We start from the raw sequence: 22715 nt of genomic DNA, 5'->3' as shown, positions 1-22715 counted from the left end.
AGGTGGTAAATAGCGTGGGCGGTGGGGCGGGTCGGCTAGCTTTTCTTTCTTTCTCTCGGTGGGTTCCGGGTTCGTGGGGCCGGGTCAGCACCGGGCCCACCCCACGAGCGGGTACACAGGGAGGTGGTGGCGATGGACGGCTCAACATGGCAACGAGTACCCGCTACCTGCGAACCCGACAGATATAAAAACCCTAATAGAATAAGGATATGAGAAATTAAAACACCTATGGGTTTTTAAATGAGAAAAATCATACCTAATGGGTTAGGCGGGTACGGGTATGGGAAGGCAATACCCATACATGCAAACCCTCAAACCCGTATAATAATAACCATATCAAATAGGTCTCATGTGTCATTGACTTAGATAAAAAAAGCCTAAGCTGCCACTGGACCCAACCACGCCCCGCCCCCTCCAAATTCCGGATCCAAAATTGCGCCCCACCCCCTTGCACCTCATACACACTATCAAATCGCACCCACTTGCTAACCCTAGGCGGTTGAACCTCACACACACCATCAAATCGCGCCCACTTGCTAACGCTAGGCGGTCGGCGCCGTGCTGCCGCCAAGCCACCGCCGCTGCGTGCATGAAAGCAACCAGCCGCCTCCGGCCTGCTCCTTCTCCTGATCTCCTAGATGGGTATATGTGATGGAATATTGTATGTATGTGTTGAGATGCTGTCAATATGTGTCAAAATACGAAAATGTAAATGCTCAAACATACACACCTAGCTGGGTAGTTTTTACCCACGGGTACGCATACGGGAACAGTTTGAAACCCGGTGCGTGGGTACAGGTACGGGTATGGGTGAATTTTTTTGAGATGGGTGCAGATATGGGCACGTAATATCCATACCCAAATCCTGCGGATGCCATGTTGATGGACGGCGATGGACAGGGATTGGGTCTCGCCGTGCGCCCGGGGGCGGTGGGCAAGTTCGTTATCGAAGGCAGCTTTGGCCTGTTTGGAAGGGGGAAAGGGACCGGACTGAGACCGCGGGGGAAAGCAAAGGAATAAGAGGAATAATGGGCTGGGCACGGTCGGCGGGGGATGCTGGAAGATAACGTAATTAGGAGGCGATTGCGATCGTAAACGAACCAGCTCGAGCGCGATCGTGGTTGGATTGGATGGGAGTTCGGTTGGAATGTTTGTTTGTGTTTCTCCTCCGTACCGTACCGTATCGTGCAAGGGTGCTGGGAGGAGCAAGAGGTTCAGGTCTTTTTTTTTTCTTTGAGGTAAAGCGAGAGGTTCAGATAAGATTGTTTAGTATGGCGGGATGAGATTACATATCGGCCTGGGCTGCGAGTGGGGTTTGTCGGTGACAGGAAGGACGTGTTTGATTGCCTGCATACATCTTAATTAAGCCCGTACGAAAAGAATCCAGCCTGCTTGGTTGTCTGTATGCATTGTTAGACCTACATCGCACATTTTTTAAAGCATCTTTGGGCCTGGCACGCTGGAAACGTTCACATCGGCAGTTTCTTGCGAGCCAAGCGGAGGTGAGCGCAGGCGAGCGGGCCCTTGCACAAGCGGAGACGCGAGGGATGCGAGGTGATTAGGTGAAGTCTTCTTGAACCTCCGGTAAACTTCTCTCTAATCTCCTTTCCTCCTTGTCTCTTTGACCTACACAACGGTGCTTCGATTTGAGATAAGCTCTACACGAAAAAAATGCATTTCGATGCTATGGTTCCATTCAAGCGATCGGTTCGTAGTTTGGTCAGTCGGAGGTACTTTATTTCGTGTTCTCGTTTGAAGCTATTATGAAAGAATTTTGTCAAATTCATTGCCCACAACTTTCTTTGACCAGCAGTCTAATCTCATAGTTCCTCACCACATTCGTGTTGTAAGTTTTTGGTTTCGACGATCATAGCTTCATCTCTCTTTAAACAACAGTCTATTGCACTAACGCCGCCATATCGAGCTCCTCTGTCCTCTGCTCAGAGCCCTCCTATTCGCCCCCCTCGACGCCGACGCCCTTCCCCTTGATCTCTTTGCCCACGTCCTACTACACTAGAGTCGTTTCCGGTGTCGCTCATCTCGGCATACTCTCTGTTGTCCTCCTACTGTATTGACACTGCAATGGCGCACACACTGTTTTCTTGTGTCCTCTGCCTCCGTGCACACTGCAGTTCGCCGCGTCGTCGACAAGGTCGATCATCTTGACCTCCTCTCTCTCGCCCTACTACACTAGAGTCGTTTCCGGCGTCGATCATCTTAGCCTCCTCCCTCGTTCACTGCACTGACGATACCATGGTGCGAGCACTGCATTCTCCTCCTCTGTCGACTGGCTTTGCGCGAGCACCGTGACTAGTTCGCCCCGGTGTCGCTCGCCGTGCCGTCGACGGGGTCGCTCGTCCACGACTCCATGCTTGCCATGTCGGACACGGCGCCACGGCCACTAGCCACCGCAGTCGCCATTGTCTGATGCACACTGCATTTCTTCTCCCCTCCCTCTGCTAGCTCTTAACCCTGTGTGCTAAGTGCAAGTGCTAGTTCTTAATCATATCACATGCGGGCAACCAAACACCGTATTCATGTGCCGCTTGGGCTAATGCTGGCAACCAAATAAAGTGCATTTGTGCATTATCTAATGCAGGAATACTATAAGAAGGCAACCAAACAATTTACAAAAATCGCATATGTTGCTGTTTTTCCAGAACCAGACTAGCTGAAGATGAACATGAAATGCAACTACTGTTGCAAACTGGAACCAAACACGCCCGAACTGACTGAACTATCGAGGTCGACGCCGTATGACGCATGGGCTTGGGCATGCCGGACGGGCAGAAGACGGCAGTGCGACACCGCAACGCTCGGGTCCGCGATTCGGATTCGATTTAGGGCCAGTTCTTTTGGGCGATTTTATCAGAATCACCCCTCTTCCCAGCTTCTCCCAGAATCACCACTCCATATGTTTTTTTACAATCCTAACTAATCAGACCTTAACTAGATAGAATTATAAAAAATAAATATAAAGTGACGATTCTGAAAGAAGCTGTGGAGGGGGGCGATTCTGGGAGAATCGCTGAAAAGAACTGGCCCACGCGCGCGGAGGCTTGGGAAGGAAAGATTCTTGCGCCTGAGGCGGAGGGACCCACGCAAAGGATCAAGTGGTCCGGACGGAGCCTTTGGGTCCTGTCCTCTCTCCCTCCGTAACTCGGGGACCCGGGGTGCACCGGTGTAGACCCTCTCCCTACGGTGAGACTGGTCCTTATTTTTTACGGCATGTCTGGTTGCTTTGCTCCAGGCTCGCGACGATTTCTATGTACCCTCCAACATTCTTGTTCCATCAATAACCAAAAAAAAAGTAAGAACAACCCTAGATCCCCGAAAGCACGCACCCTCCAACATTCTTGTTCCAGTAAATCCAGCCATCACGATCCAAGAAACAGCAAGAGCATAGCAGGTCCACATATCTGGCTGTAATTTTCTTTACCGCTAGTGTTGTATGCACTGCCATAATTGATTATGCATAGATCGAAATTCTCTAGAGAAAAAAAAAACTCTAGATTCTTGAAAGCACGCACCCTCTAACATAGTACTCAATCCATTCCTTTATGTAAGGTGTATAATTTTCAGCACAGTGACCAAGGCATATAATTATACACAAGTTAGGACAAAATTAACCCTAGCTAAATCATTTATTAGTGTCAAATAAATCATTTAAGCTAGGAAAGTAAGATATATGCACAATCAGGAGAGAGATCTTTTATCCCTTTACAAAAAGAGATACATGCATCGGGGAAAAGACACTTTCTTTTTTACTAGAGGGCTAAAAACAGATTTTTAAGGAATTGGAAGAAATGCATCTTACATTATGAAATTTTATTAAAAAAATAAATACATCTTATATAAAGGAACGGAGGGACTAATTGCCAATATAAAGGCTCGAGGGTAACAAAACACTCTTAACATTTTTGCCAAAAAAGATAGCACTCTAACAGATTGCCTAAGCACCCTTGTATCCCTAAATTTTTAAAAAAGACATATGAAGGAGCCTTTATACTAGTTGAAGGAGAGAGAAAAAAAATATAAAACACTTTAAAATTGGGATTGCTGGCGCCAATAAACTTTCACGCCAAACCTAGTTCTCCCAACGCCGGTGACAACGTGACCATCCCTTTGGCACCGGCCCCATGCGTCCTCCGTGTTGTTCAGCGTGTAGTCGCTCCCTGATCACCTTACGCCACCACATCCTCCCCTATCACGACATCCAAGTGCTTCACGCCATGTCTCGACGTTGCTCCGTCACCCCGTCTCATCGCACCACCGCCGCCTTCGAGCTACAACCGCGTGCTTAGAGCCTGCCATGCGGCCGTCACCAACCCTCATTCATGGCGTATGATGATGGTGCCCTGACTAAGGGGCCTCTCACCACGGGGGGTCACGGTCTGGTTCCATCCAGGGCCACTTTGGGCGGGCCATGGTGTACCACGCGAAGATTCCAAAAGGCTTGATATGCAAGATAAGAAGCCAAGGTCATGGAGAATTCTACCTCCCCGTATACAGCCGACTAGGATCCATGTACCCTAGGACCTCGAGTATGCTACATAAGCCAGGCACCAGGCTTGTAGATAAACAACTTACAATGGTACCCTCGATGCACTCCAACGCAATAAAACACAACTAGGACGTAGGGTATTATTTCCTCTAGAGAGCCTGAATCTCCTCGTCTTTGTTACCATCGCGCCAAGTAGCCTAGTTTAGGATACACTACCGAGGGATCTATTGGATTTAGTTTTGATAGTTGTGGCCCATGCAGGTCCTACTAGGTGAACACCACGGTGCGATGGAGTGCAAATGAACGCTCAAATTGGTTCCATCGCGATCATCGCGCTTGGCCCAGATGTTCGTCTTCGGCAACATCACCCTTGTCGCCAACTTAACTAGCTACCTTGGCCAAGTCGAAGCCTTCGCTCTAGGCTTGATCTTAAGATTCAGCAACACGGAGTACACCGTGGTTCCGCGGACAGCTGATCTTCTCAGGTTGGCATCTCACCGGATCGAGGAGCAGTAGACGTTGGATCTTCCAATATTTATGTCAAATCAAAACCCGGAGTTGCCAGAGGAAGTCAATTTTTTTACCCACCCAACACCCAGATCATTGCCAACGTCAAAGATCCCACCGACGTCCTCGAAGGAACCACCGATGAGGTTGACACCACAGAAGAGGAGGTCGACGAGTCCATGAACATCCAACCACCAGCCACAACGCCCTCAGGCAAGTGGAAGGAGACCTCTACACACGACATCTACATGATGGACATGCCAAACACCAATGGAAACAGCATCAGCGACCCTGACAGCCCTTCAAGTGATGGTTCACGTGATGAGAATGGGGATCCCAATAATGTGTTTGGTCCCTTTGATGAATACATTCTGAATGAATCGCTCGACATCCCACGCCACGATGAATATCATGAGAGGCTGGCCAGACCGGCCAATAAGGTAGTCAGGGACAACAAACCGGTTGCTCCAACGGATGTAGGCCGTCGATGACCGCTGGCAGCAGATATTGCAGTACGAGGATAATCTGAAAAACAAGAAGAAGTAGGAGGCGACCAAGAAGGCATCGGCCAAGGAAGGCCGTAACCCGATGAAGGACTTCGACGCCACTGCAGACTACAGTGTGGTTTCTAAACACAAGTGGGCTACAGATCTGCACCCTAGTGTAGGAGATTGGCCTCTCCGTTGTGATGGCCGACTGGAGAGTTATTTACCCAAAACCACCACACTTGGGGCTAGGGTAACAACTTGGTACCAGATTTAAGTCAGGGCACAGAAAATCATCAAAATTGTGCCTAATGCATAACGCGGAGCACTAATGCTGTGATAATCTCGCGAAAACAGCGAAACTGACCGGTTGGACTCACTTGTCGGTCCGATGTGGCATGTCTACTTGTACAAATTGCTTAGGTGGACACGGGTCCCACTGGCAGCCCCCACCTACTTCTTCCTCCTCCCGTCTCTTCCCCTCTCTATGTACGAACTGGAGGGTCAACGACGAGCATGTCAGACTCCCGGCGGAAGAAGACGACCACGACGGCTCGACGCCGCCCGATCCAGCGAGGGAACCGTCCCAGCGCGTCCCTCCGGCTGCCTCCGGCCGCTAGATTCCGTCATCCACCTTCTTCCCCTCTGCCTCAAGCGCCAGATCCCCGCCTCCCTTCGTCGGACCCGTTCCCGAGCGTCCGGCCACCACGCCGTTCTTCCTTGGCTCCGGCGCCCCTGCGACGAGGTGCGGCGCAGGAAGTCGTGTCCACCTGAGCCGAGTGTGTCCACGGCCTCGACGGGAGCGCCGCAGTGGCCGAGTGCGTCCACGGCCCCGACGGGAGCGCCGCAGTGGCCGAGTGCTGGAGCTAGTGTGCTGCTGCGCACGGCGGACGGCGGCGCCGTCGTGCCGAGCTGCTCTGCCAGCCGCCGCACGAGCCGCACCTCAGCTCGCTGTTGCGCCGGCCGTGCGCTGCCCACGGGTCTGCCATGTGCGCCCACCGTCTTCTCCTGCCTCCGGCCGTTGGCGGCGGGTGCGCTAGCGTCGGCGATGCTCGACAAGGGCGGCCCGAGACCACCGTCGCATCCCCAACTGCATAAGAACACCATGGGCGCCGCCCGAGCTTTTGCGCGACCCGTGCTTCAGGGGCTTCTCGGGCACACCTTGCACGGCGCCGAGGGAGGCGACCAGTTCCACCGCACGGCTCGGGAACGCGACCTGGTCTCCATCGCGTGTACTTGTCGCCCGGCGGCGCACACAACTCGGCGACGGAGAAGAATCAGTCACGACGAAGCTCGGGCGGAGACAGGGAAGAAGCAATGGACGCTCACAATATGTTTGTTGAAATGCCCATGGAGGAAAAGAGGGAAGAAATAAAAAGAAAAGGTAAAAAAATAAACACATGAGTCATTGACAGGTGGGACCCTTGTCCAGCTCAGCATATTGTCCACCTAAGCATGCCACGTCAGCTTGACAGGTGGGCCCAACTTGTCAGTTTCACTGTTTTCGCGATGTTATTAGACTATCAGTGCCCCGCGTTACACATTAGGCACAATTTCGATGGTTTTCTGTGCCCTGACTTAAATGTGGTACCAAGTTGTTAGCCTAACTCCAAATATGATGATTTTGGATAAATAGCTTCCGACTGGACAATAAGAACAAAGGCGCTCCCGAGGTGGCGGGACGTCGCACGAAAAGCCATGCTGACGTATCTCACGATGTGGGCAGCATGGACATCTGAAGTTGGGCAAGTCAAGATCCCATCCAAGAAATGTCACCCGACATCGCCCAAGGACGACACACCCTGGACGATCTACCAGTCCGGGCATACCACGCCACGCCCCCCCACGCCGCCATGAGACGTCAGCTGAGCAGATAACTAGGCTACACGGGCAGGCCACGGTCTGGTATAGGCCGGCTTTCTTCAGATACGATGAGGATGCTGGCATCAATGACGCACACCAAACCATTGACGCTCTCCGAGAAATAGGGGGGCTCTCCAGGGTGTGCTCGTCGTCTTTCTAGGATTGGGTGGTCGCCCATCCCTTCCCGCTGAACTTTAAGCTCACGAACTATGTCAAGTACGACGGTTCCACGGATCCCGCGATTTGGATAGGTGATTATATGCTCGTGGTCCAAGTGGTGAACGACGATGACCTACACGCCGTGAAGAACCTGCCGCTTATGCTGAAAGGCTCAGCTGGGCACTGGTTGCACACTCTGATGCCCGGCTCAGTCAATACCTGGCCGATATTTCAAAAAAGATCTGAAGCAACATCATAGAATTTTGCGCCATAACATGTCATAAACAAATGTAGGTATATCATGTATACAGGAACCAAAACAGTGAAGCACATGACATGAGTATGCATAAAATGCAATCACACATGGGTCTCTAGCCGATCCTGCCACTAGGGAGACTGGTTTTTCTACCTACCGTGCATGCATCCACCACTCCCTTGTTTCGTTTCGTTGGAGTTGGGATATGTGCCATCACAATATTAAACAGGTAAAATATAGCGTCCTGACATCACACACATTGATTTCTTTCACATAATATGTCGTAACGTGATATTTCCTAGTTAGTTTCATCTAGTTGAGTTTTATTTAAAAATTAAATGTTTTATATTATTTATAACAAAATTATACTCCCTCCATTTTATAATTTTTGTCATGGTTTTAGTTCAACTTTGAAATTTGAACTTTGTCGAAGCATATTCAATATTGGGCTTATTTTGAAGATAAAATCAAACACATGTACAAATGGAATATTTTTCTGAAGTTTATTTGAACATATATAGTTGTTCCAATTTTAAGATTGAAAACAAATGCATGTGTACTAATGAGTAGGAGAGAGAACTCACCCTGTGTGCATGTGGTGTGAGAAAAATGAGGAGAGAGAAGCCGTAAAGTTGATTGATTGATTGCCAGAATATATGATTATATTACTCTAGGAATAACAAATACTACTGGTAAGTTTGCATGTATCCTAATCTCAAACCGAGTCGACGGTTGATCCATGCACGGGACGTCCCGTGCATGGTAGAAGTGCTTTTCTCTGCCACTAGGTTCAACTGCACCAATCCTGATCATATAGGAGAACGTTGTCCCTTGTTTCATGTGTTAGGACATAATAAACTACATGGATTTGTACTTCTCCATGTAATCTGCATAAAAGGAATCCATTAACACATCACTTTAGATATATGTCAGACAGCTGAAAATTCTTTTTGGGTCGGTCGATTTTGTGGCCGTCCGATTCTGCTTTGAGAAGTGTGCTGTTTTCTTTTCTTTTTCTGTGTCATTTTGGTGGTCAGTTGGGCTGTGTGTAATCTGCATAAAAGGAATCCATTAACACATCACTTTAGATATATGTCAGTCAAATTGCTTCTTGAGCTCGTTTTTGCTCTTCTGGGCTGCGTTTTTCTTTTTTCCTTTTTCCTTTTCCCCTTTATTAGTTATTTTTTTTGTTTTTTGTAGGTTTTTGGCTGAGTGTGATTATATACATACAAATACTATATAACATGTGCCAAAGTTTTATGATTATATGATTATTTTTTGCAAATTATGATAAAGTGCAATTTCGGTGCAAAGTAGTGCGCATGTTTTTTAAATTTTCTTTCTTCTTAAAGGAAATACATTATTTCAATTACACCATGTGTAAATTATAGTAGGATGCAAAAATTGCACTATTATATGCTTATTCTTTACATATTTCAAAAAGTGCAATTTCAGTGCAAATTGCGTGCAAGTTTTGAAAGTTTTTTTCTCTTTCATTTTCTTTCTTCTTAAAGGGTTTCATTCTTTCTTAGAAAACTTCATTATTTTGTTTTTGTTTTTGTCTTCCTGAAAGGGTAATGCCAATGCCATGAATTTATTCTTCCATAGAACAAACATCATTTTTTAAATTTTGTTTTAGTTTTTCATTTTTCATTTTTGTTTTAGTTTTCATTTCTTTTCTTTTGTAAGGATAATACCGATGTCACTAATCCATTACTTTTCAAAAAACATTTTTTTTGCAGAAATCTCACTATATTATGCTCAGTTTTGCATAGTAATAATACATTTTCCAAATATATGCATGCATAAAATAAACTTGTGTGAGAGTGCTATTCATCGGTGAGATTGCACATGTATAAAAATAATATACATGTGTGATTGCACACATAGCCACTAACCATTTGCATGCAAATATGTGTGAGAGTGCTATTCATTGGTCATCTACAAATGCTTGACCAATACTATGCTAGAGCAGGCCGTAATTAATGTACAAAAGAATAGGCTGGCTTGGACGTAATATTGGACTGGAGCAGCCCATGGTCCAGCTTGCACCTGTGCGGACGCTGCGTGGGCTTATGTGGCTGCCTAATTAATCAGGCTTAATTGAAACAGAGTTTGGGGTCAATCGACTGACCCAAAATTCACTTTCAGTCGATTGACCAGTAGCCACACCCTTAACACACATGAAAACCATTCTTAAAAAAGAGTTTCAAGCTATAATAACACCATGATTACAAGGAAAATACAACCCAAACCCAAGGGGGTGTACATTTCATCAAAGCATGGGCAATGTATGAAGATATCTAGCTACTTTCCTTCGCACGTCATCTGGCTGGGTGCTTCTAGTGAAAAATAGCTCAGCCAATGGCGAGGCCTTCCCTTGCACGCATATCAACTCAGTTTGGCGGCTGATATCCTTTGAGGTCCAATCAACGGAATGACTGACATCCATGGCCCTTAGAGATTGCGCTCTAACCATAGGATACCTTGCAAAATCTATCTCTCCAACCGTACCACAATATCCACTCAGTCGCACATGCGTTAGATGCTTACTTTGCAAGATGACCATCTCGGATGCCGGTTTCCAATCTCCACAACCAGCTTCATTATTTGGACCGAAGTAGAAGCACTGTCATAAACACAAAATTGTAACATAGTTGGCACTTGTTAATGTAGAGGTAATAAAAATGTTTGCCTTTCATCATCATTCTTATAAATGTTGAAGCTAGTGGTGAGTTCATATGTAGAATGAACAACCTTCACAAATAAAGAAAAGCACTCCTATCCAATGTGGACTAATACTTCAAATGACATAAATAAAACAATGTAATTTTACTCACATGTGGGGCCTAATATAAAAACACACACACTCTACTTTCATGGGAGACCAACACTCATGTAAAAATTACAAACAATAACAACTGAAATGAGCTACAAGTCAAAATCATGCTCTAGGTGTTAGTTTATGTACCCAACCAATTCCTCTAGTTATGTATCACACTGAACATGAGCAACCAAATTGTAATTCCAATGCAATAACAAACCTTGTGTAGTCAACTTACTAATGTCCATCATATGTTTAAAAATTCCAAATATTGTCTCACTTAAAATATTACAAAGGACCTAATATCCTCTCTTAAGATTCTTTAACTCTAGCCACATGATCTGTCATTCTATTTTTGCTATCTTTTTAATTGTGAACCATGCAACAGCCCCGAGACATCAACATCCTTTTGGAAGTCTTGTAAGCCAGTGGCCTAACTCCTTGCTAGTTCTCCATTAACCATTGAGTCATGTATGTGTGTGTAAAACGAGAAGCATCCATTATGAAGCAATTTGAATGCAATCAATTAAAAGAATATCAAATGAATTTTCTTAAAACCTTCCAATCTCTCCATCTATCAAAAAATGTCAGTTGATAGTTTTATTTAAACTTCTCTGTGCGAAACTGATGAATACAATGGTTGACCCTGAAAAGTAAAGCTAAAGGAAAATTAAGGATTTGGTGCGAAATTTAGAACTATTGATAACTGGGTACAAGTTTAAACATGATTTTTTTTAATAAACGTATGCCTATAATGGACAATTAAAAAGCAAGTTTGTAAATTCTAAAAAAAGTAAGTTTGTAAAAACCTTATTTGATGGTAAACAAAATTAAACCATATATATATAACACAAATTTAAGTTGCATAGGGAACTTAAATTGCAAATGAAGTAAAACAATCAAATAGAAAGCAAAGCATGCGGCATAGTTACCAATATCTCGAGACGTCGCAAACATGTGAATAAGGTTAAGAGGTGTATAGCTTTGGTCAGCTCTTCGCCGTTTGTGAATTTCATACCGAAACGAGCGAGGTTACTAAGGGCAAGGGTTTCTGCATCAAGTAGAAACCAAAAAAGATTTAGATATCTATATGTTTGGCCGCTAAAATTGATAAACCAACAACATAAAATATGTTTTGGACTTAACTGAATTATCGCTAATTGATCAGTCACTACAAAGTTACAAGTGCTAATATAACAAATAGTCAGTGCATATACCTTATTAGAAAAAGTAGTAAGGCTGGGCGAGCCCAAGCTCGGCAGCTTAAGCACAAGCTCTGGAAGCCTTCGCTTACCAAAATTAATAAAATTTGGTATACGCCAAAGATCAATGTGCGTGAAGGTGATGCTTTGAAGGGCGGGTGTGTCCCTTAAGGCATCTTCAATAGTTGTAAGATAGTTGTTGGTAAATTTTGTCACATAGAATTTTTGATGATGTGTCATATAATAAATGAGGGAAGAGAGAAGGGTTGTATGTACATGAACCAACACCCTTTGCACAAGCTCCAATGTAGAATGAGAGATCACCTTATTTATTATCTCACATCCTAATGGGCAAACTACATACAACCCATTGAAGTTGTTGTATGTTAAAGTGTTGGTCGATGACATGACATTTACCAACATGCTAACATACAAACTGTTGAAGATATCCTTATGGAGAACTCATCGAGAGGGACACAGGGCGTGCTCATGGACATGGTCGTCAGGGTGCAGGAGCGGAAGCAAACGTGGTGGAGTCCATGGATCATGAAGAGATGCAGCTCTCGGAGAACAGGGCAGACCTCGATCATGCGGTGGAGCGCCGCCTCGGAGATGATCACGTCGGACAGGTAGAGATAGTCGAGGTTCGGCAAGGCCGGCACCGAAGAATAGGGGACATTAGGAGGGCCGAGGCGGTAGCAGTGGAGATCCAGATGGCGTATGGAAACCGCGGCCTTGCCCAGCAGGGTGCGGGGCACGGGGTGCTGGAACCTGCACGCCCACCGCACGATGAGGGTGTCGTCAATGCGCCGCTCCGCTAGGGCTCGAAGCCAGGCGCAGGTGCCGACGCCGTCGAGGGTCGTCACTGTTGGTGCTAATCTTGTTACAAGGTCTGCCAAATGTTGCATTAGACTTTAGCTCCATGCATTAGTTCAGTATAGACTAGTTTGTACCTGTATGTGTTTATACGTGCATGCATTGGCTTTCCATTTAATTAGTTTGCATGTAGCAAATAATTAGGACCTGTCACGTGTGTGTGCACGCATAAAATTAGATCGAGTCGTCGATGAGTTGGTCAGCCTCCTGGCGATCCTCCGTAGGATCATACGGAGACTTAGCATGTAATGGCCACGTTCTGTTGGGCGTGCAGGCGAGAGAATAAAGAAAGAAAAAAAACAGAAAAAAGGACGGCAGTTGCACCTCGCAAAATACTGGTGTCTTCGTCTACCTCTCTCTCGTTCATCTCCCTCGTGTCCACGTGTTTACTCCGGCCGGCGATCTATCAGTCACGCAGAAGCGGCGGATGGGGCCGCGGTGCGAGGAGAGGACGGAATTGATGGACTCGGCGGTCAGGAAAGGAGCGTCCGAATCGGCGTTGTGTTGTAGGTCTAGCGGCAGCGACGGCCAGATGTGTCGCCATCGGCGCGAGAGCAGCGTGGTGCGGGCGGCGGCCTTGGGCGGGAGCATGGAGACGATGGTGCCTAGAAGGCAGTCCGGGAGGAGGCCGATGCCGTCCGCCTGCTCCTCCATGGTTGAGAGTTGAGATGGCGGACACACCTCGAAGCTTGAATCACAGGAGAGGAGGAAGAAACGCCTCACGGGCTTGTGTATATGAGGGTGGGGTGGGCCGAGAGGCCGTAAGAGGATACGAATCCTCCCCCAATGCGAATCCCCCCCCCCCCCCCCCCAAAAAAAAATTCTAGCGGCACTGCTATATTTCGCCTACTGCAAGATTAGAGAAAGCCTCGCATACACCATTTGTCTTAGTGGGTCGGACCTACAATATGGTTTTGGGAAATTTTTACGGACCTGGATAACTTATAGGAACCTTTTGCCCGATTTTGTAAATATTCTCTACGTTTTTTTTAGTTTTTACTATGTTATCTCTATTGGATTTCAAAAGTTTTCTTTTGGTTTATTTATTTATTTTTACCCTTTTCTGTTCTTTTGTTTTATTTTTTAAAATGCATGTTATTATTCTTACAAATACATGGTGAACAATTTTTTAATACAAGTAAAACATTTTTCGTATAACCGTCTAATATTTTTAAAAATTTATGTTGAACATAAGTTGAACATTTGCCAAATGGACGTTAATTTTTTTAACTGCATGCCGAACATTATTTAAACACACTTTGTACAATCATAAACATATTATTTAACATGATTTTTTAATAAATGTCATGATTCTTTTTTAATGGTATAAAATATTTTTAGAAAATTATACGAACAATATTTTTACATTCCATGAACAGTTTTAAAAAAGTTTTAATATTTGTTTTACATTTTATGATTTTTTTAAAATGTTATGAACATATTTTTAAAATCTTGTCAACATTTTCGAATGCTACAATTTTGAACACAAATTAAGTCTACATTTGTTTTACATATGTGTTAATTGTGTAAATTTTTTCAAATTGTATGTACCTTTTTCTGAAATTGTGTGAACAAAATTTAACATTTCACAAACATTATTTAATGCAAGTAGTGTGGCTTGACACTTCTAGCTCCTGTTCCTCCCGGACGGCATTGTGCGCTGGTACCTGTACCGCCGAGCCCATGGTTATCCGGCCCATTCGAAGGCACAGGCTGCTCGCCGTGCGAAATAGTGGGCGACGCAGGACAAATCCAGCCGGTCTGGTTGCGGGTCATGTAGATATGTGTCTGAGGCTGGTCATAGTGGGAGTAATTTATACTAGTGTCATGCATATGACATTAGTCTCAGTTACTACCTTCATAATGCAAAGTATCTTAATAGTAGTGTCATAGATTGTTTCATTTATTGCTTTATAGACTCATTTTACCTCGAGAAGCGCTATGTTACAATAACATATTATGTTACTCCAGACACCTCTCTCCTTATTAAATACTTGCCACATAAGTAAAATTGTCTTGGGATGTGTTAAGTTACTAACTAAGTTACCCTCACTATATGTTACTCCAGACACCTCTCTCCTCATTAAATACTTGCCATATAAGTAAAATTGTCTTGGAATGTGTTAAGTTACTAACTAAGTTACCCTCACTATGGCTAGCCTGAGCCGCTGACTCAAATGACGACCTCCTCCACAACGTCATCCATCGGCCCTTGACCTCAGCGGAGGCGAACGACCGTCGTCGCCACCGCAAAAATGTAAAGGCATTGCGGCTAGGCTTGGGGAGTCTGAGCGGCCTGACATCTCCTACTCATCCTCGTCCACTAATGGCGCCGCCGCCGCCAAGCAGCATACACCGAAAAGTACTACCGCCTCTCTATCCTTATTATCGTTTATTAGTCATAGATATTAGTGGATCAATGAACTTGGTATATCTTGTGAACTTGGTATACCTGTCTGACCTATGCTATGTTCAATTTATCTACGTATTGTTGGTCATGTCGGGATTGAATGGATACATACAACAGCATAGATAGGCTAGAAAAAAGAAGATGCAACAGCAGGCTTGCTGTGCTAGATTTCTAAAATAAAACCAAGAACCCAGGATGTAGCACAGCACGATCTAGTAGTGCACAGCAAACCAACATCCACATGCATTCCTGCTACGTGCACCACGGCACCAGGACCCCAGCTGGCAGATACATACATACATACACACATTCTGCTACAGACATATATACAGGCACAACATGTTCAGCTACTACAACCACAAGCGTTCCTCCTACCTCCATGTTACCCAACAACGCCTACTAACCGGCGGCAACGGGGACGAAACCTGGAGGCAGCCCAAAATGGGACACAGGCCACCGACATCATCGCCGAACTACATCGCCGCGCCGATCACACGACCGTTAAACGGTCACTACCACTACCACTAAAGCGTTCCAAAATACAGGGAACCGTCGACCTGACCGCGGCCGGACGCCGCCATGACCGGAGGCCCGAGGGCGGACGCTTCACTCGTCCGGCACCACCTCCATGTTCTGCTCCTCGTACCTCACCCCGACCAGGAACTGGATGCTCACCTGCACAACCAGGACGGCGTCGTCATCGAAGCTGATCACCAAAACACAGACATCACCGGCCACGTCGAGTTTGGCAGCGTACCTGCTTCGGGTCATACACGGCGAACTCGTTGTACTCGAGAGGGCCGTCCTCGTTCCCCGAGGGCACCAGCTTGCCGCAGGGCACCTTGACGTCGTCCCTCCAGGTGAGGTGCTCCGACTCGTCCGTCGTCTTCCTCCCCACCCCCTTCACGCCAAGCTTCTTCTCCTCCAGGGATTTCACATCCTGTTGGGTCCAAAACAGAAGGACAACATGTCAACATCAGTAATGAGTAACAACAGGTTCAAAAACATCCTGAAATGTGTGGGTATACATTACACAGGGTGGGTCAGAGTACCTCTGCTCCTGGTGTGCCCGTTATCTCCTTGATCTCTTCCCCCAGAGAGGCCACTGCCAAGACCAGGTATCCCTCTGGACGGTCCACCGCCGTATAGCCATAACGAGCAGCTTCAGCCGCCGCGTCCGAACAGACTATGGCTCGACCAAACTGCACAAACGGTGTACAAGATTTCAGCACCATGCTCAGCCTATCTACTGGCACAGGGATCGACCACGTAACAGGAGAATTACCATGTATCCGGGCACAGGCAGATGACAAACAGCAGGCATGAATCCTTTATGCAGATGCCTGAGCAGGTTCGAGCTCCTAGTTCCTGCGCAAAACAAGAGGCCGACAAGTTAAAACGCGAGTGACAGTACCAACAATCAGCAACACATCAGCTAAACCGCAACATGCACGGACGTACCACACCAGAGAAGAACTTTGTTTGGCAGTTTCTTTATTTCTTCATAAGAAGGGAATGCACTGGACTCAACGGCATATATCCGATCCACCGACACGCCATAGACCTGAAAGAGAGCGGATCATAAGGCAGAACCAACCATGGGTGAAGAAAAGCTAAAGGCATGGCAGTGCGACGCCTTACCACGTCGTCAACCTTGACCGGCTCGTACGTTTTCTCCAGGTACTTGACAATCATCTTGTAATCATCTGAATCTTCAGGAACGCTGTTGATTGAACAACCCAGCTTCTTGTAGCATTCAGACAGCGGATCATCTAAGGTTGACCCAAAAACATCTCCTATGAGATGAGACGCAACATTTATATCGCGGATCGTCTCGAAACCAGAGGCCACCTGCATTCGGAACAAACCTTGAGATCGTCATGAATAGGTTAACTGACTGGAGATAATGTGAGAAGTATGGTATGCAACCGTACATTGTCGGCAATCTGTTCAAACCCCCTCATTATATATGGCCGAGTTGTGGGGAACAGGGTGAACCACTTGTTGCTTATCTCTATCCACAATGCATCAGCAGCAGGGCCGGACTCCGGCACTGCTTCCGCGTCTCGGATCCATTCAAGTAGCACTTCCTCCCCTGCCAATTGGAACAGTTGATGATATAGACTGACAAGTGAGGCAAACAGAAATGTTTAAGGGCAAACCTCTCTTCAAATGGAGATCCGTAAGCATCCCAACAGGAAGGTCAGGCAGATCCTGGGCCATCTCTGTCAGAGCATACCTGTGACACAGACCAGTAAGGTAACATTTTTTACCATCTCTTGACAAACTGATGGCCCCTAAATTTAGGAGGCTATACTATTACAGCCATTTCAAAGATTCCCCAAGAAACATAGACATGTTGTTTTCCAATTATTTCCCAAGACAAATTTAATCGATGTTTTCAACTAGCAACACAGAAGTTAACTGATACCTGTATATTTCTTGGCCGCACAATTGCTTTAGAAGAAAAGAAATAGCAGGGTCAAGCTTGCAGTGTGCTGCTGCAGCTCCCAGTTGACGAAGTGCTGCACCTCCATGACGCACGTCGAAACCGACATCCTGCCAAGGAAAGAAAAAAAACAGTAATGTTTCTGGGTGCTACTCCAAAGCATGGAATCAGAGAAGGAAGAAGCTAAAAGATGTACCATGTCTAAGGGGTACATCTTCATGCTCTTCTTCTCAAACTTCTTTTCTCTCTCCCATGGCTCGAACTCATTTCCAGTAACTTCCTCAAACAGACGAGCAAATTCCTTGATAGCATCATTGACACGATTACCAAAATCCTCGACCCGTTCCTCTGCCATCTGATCATGGCCAATTGGACCCTTCTTGTAGAAGAGGTGCAGGTGTTTTTCAGGTAGCATGATCAGCTGCATAATGCAGAACCTGCATAGATAGAACAGTTTGTGGGTGCTTGAATCAATGTATACTTCACTTCCACTCAGGCCTCAACACATACGATAGAACACAGAAGTGCATACTGATTCATCTCAGACCCTAAGTCGCAAACCGAACAGGCGCAGTTATAGATGATGCCATCCTTCTCGAAGATATGCCCACCGTCTTTGTCCAGTTTAGAGTCCTTGTGCACCGATCTTTTGCCAGCAAGTTTCAGCTGCCCAACCAAAACAGAGCTATAGATTACCTGACTGGAGCTGCAATTGTGAAAAGTGTAGAAGTTAAAGGCAATTGATTACCTCTGCAGCCAAAGTCTCGATGGCCTCCTCGCTTGGATCAAGCTTATCCAGTGGCAGTCCTCTGCCCTCCGGAACAACATCCGATACAATATCATAAGCAGCCAAAGGCTGGGCTTCCTTCTTCTGAATGCTATCAACTATCCAGTTCTCACTCACTACTGGAGTTCCACGCTCCCTGCGCATGCATGGTTCAATTGTGAAACGAACACATGATCAGAAAGCGTAATGTGCAGGGGTAACATTCCATCTAAAGTAACAAGTAAATAGAAATGAACTGCTTCCATATGTGCTAAACACATCTTGGAGCATGGACCATATTGGAAGACATCAAGATAAGAAAGTGATCGGCAAGGGATTATTACAGTGCTTCAGCAAATCCTCCTGAGCCCCCCTTGTCTCTCTCGGCTGGAGAAGCAACTACACATGTGACACCTGCAAGGCGAAGGCACAGACATCAGCAATGGCAGCAGTTCATAGATGATACAACAGAAAGGATAGTACTACATGACACCCACCAAGCACAGAATTATTCACTTGCCCTCCATGGTTCAGAATCTGCTCCTTGAAATAAGCCTGGCCATTTTCAGAAGCAATAGAATCAGATATGTGCAGCTCGTAACCATAATGTAGAAGGGGGTAAATGTTCAAATACTATACGTGTGAGCGCGACATCCGTCCAGATAATGCGATCATCATGCCCGAGAAGATATGGGCCTCTTCGTCCACATCACGCTTAGGGTACCCCTTCCCTTCTTGCTGCTTCAGCCACTGCAGGGTAACAGGCAAATTATTTCAGATTGTAGACCGCTCGCCAAGTGAATGCAGCACTGGTAAATAAATATACTAAGAAGAGTGTGGCCTCATTACCTTGTTCACATAATCATTGTTGATTTCCTCCGGCACCTTTATAGGATCAGATTTCCTTGGAGGATTGCTGCTGCTGAAAATGCAGCTTGCCCACTCACTGTATTTACCAGTGCACTTGTACTTCCACCCCTTGCACTCAAGCTGGCCACCACATGTTGGGCACTTCTCAAGCGGCCCGTAAAACATCATATCCTCACTGAAACCATCAAGCATGTTGTGAACATTTGGCAGAACATTTATCATATGAGCAAATCATCAAGCATGTTGTTAACATTTCACTCAGAATGTCAAATAGACTATACCAGCTTGGAACAACTGCATCTTCTGATCCGGAAGCGTCTTGCCCGTTGGCTTCGAGGATCTTGCGCATGTCCTCCACAGAGAGGTGCTCTCTTATGGCCTTGCAGAAATCTGTGTACTCTTTCGTCGAGTTTTCCTTCCCATCTAGCTCCGACTCCCCACCCTTGAGCTTCTTGGTCTTGGTTGGTGCCTCTGGCTCGGCCGGCTTCTTGTTCTTGGAGGGCCGCTCCTTCCCCCCTTCCTGCTCTTTGTGCTCTTCCTTCTGCCTTTTTGGGGCATCTTTCCCTTCTTCAGCCGCATGAGTCCGTGATCTTGTCTCGTGTACCTCCAAGGACATCAACATTTTCGTGAGCAGCATACAGATACTAGGGGGAAAGGGAGTGAGCCATACATTCGATTCAACGGCTAGATTAGTGACTTGATGCATCGTACACATACATCAGGAAGGAAATGACCATTTTTTTCCAGTAAAATCTACTGTACAACTCTTGTAGTTGTAGTAAAGTGTATCCCCTCTCAATACGACTCAGTAGCAAACTTTATTATACAGGTAGGAGTGACCAGTTACTGCCATTATTTTTACATCCTCAAGATTCTTGCCAGATGCAGTAATGCCCATGTTCACAGTTGAAACTGAGAAATAAGTCAGAGCACAAACATCACATATAGGGGGTTTCAGAATCAGAACCATGAAGACAGGATGGTACATAACTCGGAACCCATCACGTACGAGGGCGTTTCAGAATCAGAACCACAGGCCAGCTAAACTACAGAAAAGGAAACGCAAGAACTCCTAAGACATTTGTCATCAGCAAGCAAACGATTTCTTGTGTTGAAATGGAAGAACAAGAACCCATGGGCGCGCCCAAATTACTAGATTAGCAACTACTCCTACTACAGAGGGCAATGTCAATCGGCGATTAGAGAAATGCGTAGAGCGGATCTTCAGAGGAGGAGGCGGGAGAGCGGTACCATGGTGGCCGGATTGCGGTGAGATGGAGGCGCCGAGAAGCATCAAGGCCTCGGGCCCGTCCTTATCCCGGGGCCTAAATAGGCGGGGCGGCGAGCTGAGCACGGGGGAGTGGGGGACTGGGAGGGGTTTGGGTGTCGCCGCCCATGCGCTCCAGGTGTGCGCACGCCCGCCTGCCCCCGCGACACGTAGCCTGCCGCCCGCTCTCGGGAAGCGCCCCAAGGAGGAAGGGGGAAAGCAGAGCCATTTGGCAGAGTACCTCCGAGTGTCGGATGAAACCGGCCGCGGCTCCGATTTAGTATCTACTCCCTCCGTTCCGAATTACTTGTTTCACATATGAATGTATCTAGATGTATTTTAGTTCTAGATACATCCATTTCAGCGACGAGTAATTTGGAACGGAGAGAGTACCTCGTTTTTAATTTTAATAAGTACAGTACTATATACAAGTAGTACGTACGAGTATAAACTAACCCAAAATGCACCAGTGGTGACTCACTCCAGTGAGAAAAATGTGATTTATGGTCACTGGAGGGCCGTCTACGATCACCATATGCGTCCATGATCGACGTGGCACGGTGCTAACATGTCAAATCATCCCAGCCGGCAAGTGCTCTGCCTTGCCGAGTTTGTTCAAAATGAGGGCCGCGGAAGTGACACTAAATGGCGGCGGCATTGCATGTGACCGTACGAGTTACGGCAATGGGCGAAAGTGACCGCCGACGTGTGGATGAAGAGTTCGTTGCCGAAGTGCTTGTCCTCTAATTGGAAGAGGTGGTGACGTCTTTTTCTCGTCCCCCCCGTAGGTGCTCCACCTCCTTAATCTCTTCGCATTATCATGTTTTTTTTGGAGTTTTACTTGTCAAAAAAGGCTTCTTTATTTTGACATTGTCGATCGTTAGCGGTGCAAGATGATGGAGATTAGGAAATGTGCTAATGTTCGGGCAGGGGTTTGGGGGAGGGTTTTTGTTCCGAAAATAAATTAATTGAACGCAACCTGTGAAATGGAATGTATGGATTCTTCTTGAAGTTCTAGGCGGCAATTATTTCTCAGCAGAGTTTAACCATGGTGGGTACTTTCTTGGCACCGGTAGTAATCAATCCTAAGTTAATGATCATGGCATTTGGTATGATTATCTAGATAAGGATATATGGGTGCCTCTTCTAATTGAGAACGTCATGGAGGAGATCCGGTATGCAATGGTAAGGTTAAAGGCTATTACTTTGTATCAATACTTGTAGTCAACATGAATGGTTTAATATGAATTAGAATTGAGGATGACACAAGAAAATGCCTTGATTTCGTGCCAATTGGGACCCTTTTCAGAGTATTTATCTTGATCGTGATGACAACTTGAGGGCCATCATTCTAGATGATGTTCTGGAGTTCCCAGTAGCTTATCTGCCCTCAATTCTCAACCCTTCAAAGCCAAGGAACAATGTCCAAAGTGAGACACACTCAAATTAAGTAGAAGACCCTAAGGCAGAGCATGTCATCAATTCAGAAAGTGTCCCAATGCCTATACAAATTGCGTATCCAGAGCTAGACATCAGCAAAATTTTCCTAAGGCCACAAAGCAAGAGGCACAAAGCAAGGTGGAGCATGAAGACTAGAAGTAAGAACAAGTTTATCTTTGTCGTGGAGGAATAAGATTCAACAAAAGGTGATAGAACATCGGATTATTGAGATTTAGATTCGATCTAGGGAAATAGTGGATAATGATTATGACATAAGTGGTGGTGGTGATGACTTGTATGCAGATAATGTTGATGAGGATGAAATTGAGAAGACAAAGAAAGAATGTCAAACGAGAACGAGAAGGAGAAAGAAAGGATACGATAAAGAAAAATAGAACATTTCCACTCATCATGTCTCCGAAGGAGAGGATCTTTAGGCAGGAGAGTCAGATGAAGAATCTGTCTAATTCAAATTCAGAACTTGCAAAAGGAACAGAAAATATCCTAGTGTCGCTTTTTAACAAGAAGCCCATGCTTGATAAGTAGGCAAACCAAGATATGCATCAGACATCAGCAAAACTTTTGCACCATGAGATGCCAACACTTTCAAGACAACCAACGAGCATGCTATGTGTTTCCCGCAAAACCCTCCTTCATCTCTTCACATATTATATGAATTTATATAATTTCTGCTATTTACTCTTTGTTTGCGTATAACTCCATCCTTCATTTTTTGTTGATGGACTAAGACTTGACGCAATTTTTTTATTTGATGGAGGTTTTGTTGTATATGAGCTAATCCAGTATCACACTGTACTAGTTTGCACTACGGTGTAC

At 45.9% G+C, this 22715-nt stretch overlaps 1 protein-coding gene and 1 pseudogene across 2 annotated transcripts; both read right to left on the bottom strand.

Moving 5' to 3' along the window:
- Window positions 1-10017: 10017 nt before the first annotated feature.
- Window positions 10018-12708, bottom strand: LOC123041657 (uncharacterized; annotated as a pseudogene).
- Window positions 12709-15313: 2605 nt separating this feature from the next.
- LOC123062066 (protein ADP-ribosyltransferase PARP3) lies at window positions 15314-20666 on the bottom strand. 2 transcript variants are annotated; one of them, XM_044485407.1, is made up of 18 exons: window positions 20423-20666; window positions 19453-19775; window positions 19151-19346; window positions 18941-19051; window positions 18799-18856; window positions 18646-18715; window positions 18284-18458; window positions 18068-18201; window positions 17732-17972; window positions 17518-17645; window positions 17249-17325; window positions 17021-17181; window positions 16728-16937; window positions 16548-16650; window positions 16372-16454; window positions 16139-16288; window positions 15844-16026; window positions 15314-15761 (listed from the first exon to the last, which is right to left on the bottom strand). In XM_044485407.1, the coding sequence occupies exons 1-18, from the start codon at window positions 20423-20425 to the stop codon at window positions 15693-15695; spliced, it is 2475 nt and encodes an 824-aa protein (XP_044341342.1). In that variant the 5' UTR covers window positions 20426-20666; the 3' UTR covers window positions 15314-15692. The 2 variants fall into 2 exon arrangements, with proteins under 2 accessions (XP_044341342.1, XP_044341335.1); XM_044485400.1 differs by lacking the exon at window positions 20423-20666 and having other exon boundaries at window positions 19453-19808.
- Window positions 20667-22715: the final 2049 nt, after the last annotated feature.

Source organism: Triticum aestivum, chromosome 1A (assembly GCF_018294505.1).
Source record: "Triticum aestivum cultivar Chinese Spring chromosome 1A, IWGSC CS RefSeq v2.1, whole genome shotgun sequence".
Taxonomy (NCBI): domain Eukaryota; kingdom Viridiplantae; phylum Streptophyta; class Magnoliopsida; order Poales; family Poaceae; genus Triticum; species Triticum aestivum.
The sequence above is the reverse complement of the archived record's forward strand: the minus strand, read 5'-3'. Positions and strand labels throughout refer to the sequence as shown.